This window comes from Bison bison, unplaced genomic scaffold (assembly GCF_000754665.1).
Source record: "Bison bison bison isolate TAMUID 2011002044 unplaced genomic scaffold, Bison_UMD1.0 scf7180017864297, whole genome shotgun sequence".
NCBI lineage: Eukaryota > Metazoa > Chordata > Mammalia > Artiodactyla > Bovidae > Bison > Bison bison.
Window position 1 is genome coordinate 7,192,294 of NW_011494869.1, and position 4,992 is coordinate 7,197,285.

The 4,992-nt window shown below is 59.4% G+C and overlaps 2 protein-coding genes across 2 annotated transcripts in view; one reads left to right on the forward strand and one right to left on the reverse strand.

Moving 5' to 3' along the window:
• Nucleotides 1–1,635, forward strand: part of LRRC29 (leucine rich repeat containing 29) — a 13,726-nt gene extending 12,091 nt beyond the window's left edge. Inside the window, exons 4-7 of the mRNA XM_010851120.1 lie at nucleotides 504–719; nucleotides 797–988; nucleotides 1,166–1,435; nucleotides 1,489–1,635. Of these exons, the coding sequence (XP_010849422.1) occupies nucleotides 504–719; nucleotides 797–988; nucleotides 1,166–1,435; nucleotides 1,489–1,635 (825 nt within the window). The remainder of the gene's footprint in view (nucleotides 1–503; nucleotides 720–796; nucleotides 989–1,165; nucleotides 1,436–1,488) is intronic.
• The window catches only part of ELMO3 (engulfment and cell motility 3), a 7,130-nt gene continuing 3,662 nt past the window's right edge, over nucleotides 1,525–4,992 (reverse strand). Inside the window, exons 17-20 of the mRNA XM_010851049.1 lie at nucleotides 4,822–4,926; nucleotides 4,639–4,721; nucleotides 4,479–4,565; nucleotides 1,525–4,385 (exon numbers count right to left, since the gene is read on the reverse strand). Coding sequence (XP_010849351.1) covers nucleotides 4,173–4,385; nucleotides 4,479–4,565; nucleotides 4,639–4,721; nucleotides 4,822–4,926 — 488 coding nt within the window. The 3' untranslated portion in view covers nucleotides 1,525–4,172. The remainder of the gene's footprint in view (nucleotides 4,386–4,478; nucleotides 4,566–4,638; nucleotides 4,722–4,821; nucleotides 4,927–4,992) is intronic.

Genomic DNA, 4,992 nt, shown 5'->3' on the forward strand with positions numbered 1-4,992 from the left:
CTGCTCCTGGCAGGTGGCAGCTCTGCCATATGTCCCCCCAGTTCTAGAGGGAGCATATCTGATTGGTGCTGGGAGCACAGAGAAGGTGAACGCCTTAGAGATTTTCACCTGCATCCTTCCTACACCAGCCAATCTAGGTATTTGTCCTTCTCCCTGGGTCCCCCTTCTCAGCCCACCACGTCCACTGTGACACACAGCACAGGAACACTGATGCACCCTTCCTTGGGCCCTATGACAGTCTCCTGTTGCCTGTGGGGCTGTAATTTTGGGCAGAACCTTCCTAGGGACCCCTCCCTGCCTGAGCAGCAAAGGCTTCCTCCTACAGCCCCACCAAGAGCTGGAGCACTGGGCCTCCAGGCCCAAGGACACCTCTTCCTGACCACAGGGCCCCTGTGGCCATGCTGCAGGCCCCGTGGGAGCTGGACCTCACAGCCTGCCACGCCTCGTGACACAGGCAACGGGCACCTCCCCATCACCCGCTCCCTTTTCCACTTCCCTCCTAGGACGCCTCGGTGCTCTCCCTGATCCCAGGGCTGGGCCCACGCCTCAGGGTGCTAGACTTGTCCTCCTGTGTGGCCCTCACCAACCAGACCCTGCAGGCCATCTGTACCTACCTCACCCGCCTCTCAGTCCTGCGCCTGGCCTGGTGCAAGGAGCTGGGTGACTGGGGGCTCCTGGGGCTGGGGGAGCCCATCCAGGCGCCTTCGCAGGAGCCTCAGGTGCGAGACCCTCAAAGTCATGGCGGGTGGGGGGTCCCTGGGCTCAGCTGCCCTCCTTCGTCCCTCTCCGGCAACAGTTGAGGGCCAAACTCAGGAGGAACCTGAGCAGGAGCTTCCTCCCACAGCCCCACGAAGAGCTGGAGTACCGGGCCTCCAGCCCCAAGGACCCCTCTCCCCAGCCACAGGGCCCCTCCCTGCTCATGCTGCAGGCCCTGCAGGAGCTGGACCTCACAGCCTGCAGCAAGCTGACTGATGCCAGTTTAACCAAGGTGTGAGGCTGGGGGTGTGGATAGGCTGAGGACCCCAGGGCTAGAGCTTTTTGCTTGGAACAAGCCCTTTTCTCATGGGCTTCTGCTAGATGTGGCAGTTCCTCTGGCTGGGGGTACAGGGAGCCGGAAGGGCTCCAGGGCCTCATTACCCTCCCTGTCCCTACTGCATCCTTGCAGGTGCTCCAGTTCCCCCAGCTGAGGCAGCTGTCACTGAGCCTGCTGCCAGCACTCACAGACAAGGCCTTGGTGGCTGTGGCCAAGGGCTGCCCCAGCCTGGAGCGCTTGGCGCTAAGTCACTGCAGCCTCCTCAGCGACCAGGGCTGGGCGCAGGCGGCCAGCTCCTGGCCGAGGCTGCAGCACCTCAACCTGTCCAGTTGCAGTCAGCTCACGGAGCAGTTGAGTGTGTCGGGGGCTGCCCACGGTGGGGGCTGGCTGGGCTTGGGCTGGGTCAGGTGCTCACTTGGCGGCTTCCCTGCAGAACTCTGGATTCCGTCGGGCAGGCGTGCAGGCAGCTGCGGATGGTAGATGTGGCCATGTGTCCCGGCATTAGCATAGCCTCCGTCAGGCGCTTCCAAGCCCAACTGCCTGAGGTGATCTGCATCCAATCCCGCTTCGTGGGAGGGGCGGACCTGACCCTAACGCTCTGATGCCAGATAAGTGACCGGGGGCTCAGCCTCTGTCACCTCCAGCATCCCCGGCCCTGGCCTCTTGACCTGGAGTTTGACTCAGCACCTCCTGCCCCTCTCTGTTACATGCCCCAGAGGGCCTTCCCCAAGCTAGAAACCCCTTCACTGGGTCTGAGAGTGGGATGATACCAGGACAGCCCACCGGGCCTCTTGCCTGCCTGCCACACAGCCCACAGGAACCTTCTCCAGCTGCATGGCACTGCCACAGGCCCCCGAAAATGCCAGATCCTGCTCGCCTGTCCAGGCATGGGTCCAGAGGCCAGGCCATTGGTGGGCTGGGTCTGGTGCTAGAAAAAGTAGACCCCAGTACCTTTTGTTCCACCCACTTCTCACACTAAGGCCTGTGCCCGGCCTTGTTCCCTACAGCTCTCCCAGCACCCCCACCAGCACTGAGTTTTAGCAGCTAAGCCACAGTCTTTGTTGTATACCCAAGATTAAAAATTCCAGATCTTTCTTCCTTGTCTGAAGTTCTCAGACCAAAGGGCCCCTCCCCACCTCAGTGAAGCGGCCCGGCCCAGCCCAGGGACAATGTGTAGGAAATGCCAGAGGGACAGACAGCTTCTTTCTCACACCTGGCCCAACAAGTGCCCCAAGCAGGTCCTAGCTTCTTCCCCACATGGTGGGAGATGCCAGAGGCTTCTCCCCAGCACAAGCCCTGGCACATGTCCCACAGCAAAGCCATGTCCATGTGAAGATCCCAGGAGCATAGTCATTAAGGATGGCTGAGTCAACGGGGTTGTTTTTCAGCATACACACATAAGACACGAGAGAGAGAACATCTCTGGGTAGGAAAGGTCATTAGAGGTCCAACCTTCTAAAACAGAGAAAGAAGCTCCTGGGCCTGGGAGCCCAGGGGAGCAGTAAGCTTAGCCTGGGAAGTCAAGGAAAGTGAAAGAAGTCAAGTCAGTGAAAGCAAAGGGAGGAAATGGGACAAATAAGCAGAAGGGACCAGGGAGGTGCAGGTGGGCAGGCCAGAGTTGGCGCTGGGTGGGGGTAGGGAGTTTCCAGCCCCCAAAGTGAGCAGGGAGGATGCCAGCTTAGACAAAGCATCAAGAACTCTGTAAGCTGCAGGCACGCTGTTAAAAGGGGTAAACCACGGCATGTCTGCATCCCAGCTCAGTTCTGTTCAGTCATGGCACCATGACCATTATCCGTGGACAACAGGGAGACACGGGAGAATACAGGAGGGGGTGATGTGTGTGTGTAATCAGGTCAGTTTCCTGTTTGAGAAAGCAGTTGGAGTAGGTGGTATTGAGAAGGCTGGAGGGGCAAGACAGGAAGCAGGAAGTCGGGAGGTTCTTGCCAAGATGATGGTGGCCTGAACGAGGGACTGGAGACATTGAGAAAGAACTGAAGGTATCAGGAGATGTAAGTGCATCTGGGTGCTCCATTTTCACCTTGAACTCAACAGGGACTATTCTCAGTGGGGTGGGAAGTCTGAATACAGGGGTGGTCACGTGGGGCCCTAGATGCCCAAGTAAGAAGCATAGCTAGTGGGTGGGAAGAAAGCTCCCCCGGAACATTCTTCAAGGGAGGTGCCATACCATCAGTTTCTAGGCAACGTGGTGATGGTTAACACTTAAAGATATTTTGAGGAGGCACTGGGAAGGAGAGGCAGTGAGAGGCATGGAGATCAGAGGGTGATGGCCAGCAGCTTCCAGCCTGTCTGTGGGTCCTGGGGGTGGGTGTGCTCCTCTCTGCCTCAGAGGCTTGGGGTCCGTGACCACAGCCTCTGAGCTTCGCCTCCAGCTGGCCTATCTGTGGCTCCCACCTACCCATGCTGCTGCAGATGAGTTTTAATCAGAATGCAGGCTTCCTGCACTGAATTCCATCTTGTCGGAATCAGCCTACATCCTCCCACTGGCCTGGCAGACATCTACCGGAACCCTGAGTTTGCCCTTCAGCACGAAGCATACCCAACTTCATGTCTCTCCCTTCAAGTCTCTCGAAAGCGGGCCTTTAGGACCCACAGAGAAGACAGGGGAAGGGCCAGGCAGGGTGGAGAACTAAGCTCAGACTGTCCGGAGCCTTCTGGAAACACAGCTCCCAAACTAGGCCCCTGCTAAAATTGGGGAAATACTTCCCACCCTGCCATCTCTCCCTCATCTGGCTGGCTGCCCCACACCTCTCTCAGCTGGCGGCTCCCAGACTGCAGTCCATTCTGCTCTTTAGAGGGTGGGCTGGAGACTCACTCTGGAGAAGGGTAACAGGGCCAGCCTGTCCTCACTCTCCTTCAGAACACCAGCCCCGCAACTGGAGTTGCCCAAGTTCATGGCCCCAAGCTGTGGCCCTGGCCTGATGCCCCCTCTCATTTGCCAGCCAAGATGGAAGGCAGGTTTAGCCTGCGAAGTTCAGAGCTGGCTCGACACACATCTAAGAGCCAAGCAGACTTTTATTTCTGCCACAGCCTCTGCTGGTCAAGGCGCCTGTGCTTCTCCCCCTCCACCCTTTGCAGCCACCATGGTGGCAGCAGCTGTGGCCCTTGGCCAACCTCACTGTCAAGGTTCGGCAATGCTGCAGTCATAGCAGAAGTTGAAGTTGGTGGGGGGCGGGGGCACAGGGGGTGGTTGCTCAGGGATGGGCACATTCTCCAGCTCCAGGAGCCGCAGCTTGGTCTCCATGGTTAGCAGCTGCTCCAGGTCCAGCCGTGTCTGCTCACTGCCCATGGGATTGCCCAGCAGGGCGCTCAGCCCATCTGTCCACAGGTGGAACTGGGGATGGGGCCAGCTCCATGAGGGCCTCTCCATTTCTCCCCCTGCCCGTCTGTTCCCCTGCCCGTCTGCTCAGCCTGCCCAGATACTCACCTCCCGTTTGGATGGGGCAATGAAGTTGAGGTATGCCTCTTCCTCCCCATGGTCATAGCTGACTGAGAAAGCTAACTCACAGACGTCCTGGAGAAGCAAGGGAGCCAGGAGCGCTGAGCAGGGGCCAGTGGGAAGCAGCCCTGGTGCCCACTGAACTCACCTTGTTTTGCTTCCCAGAGCCTTTCTCCCGGACGTGGGGACAGTCCTTGCCTGTCAGCAGTGCCCTGATGTCGGCCACAGGAACTGCAGGAAAAAGGCTGGGTTGACCACTGAGACCCCTGGCGGCCCCGGGGTGGGGCGGCTCGGGGCAGCACATGTCTGCCCGCCCCAATGCCCTCCTCACGCTGCTCGGGCAGGCTCTCAGGGGTCGGTGGGCCTACTCCCTCCTCCACGTCCCCGTACTGTAGCACTTTGTGGTTGGGAGACAGGCAGCAGAACCACAGCTTGTCTGTGGGTGGAAAGGGCGGCGGGGAGCAATGAGAGGGCCTCCCCAGCCCCGCCCAGCCGCCCTCCA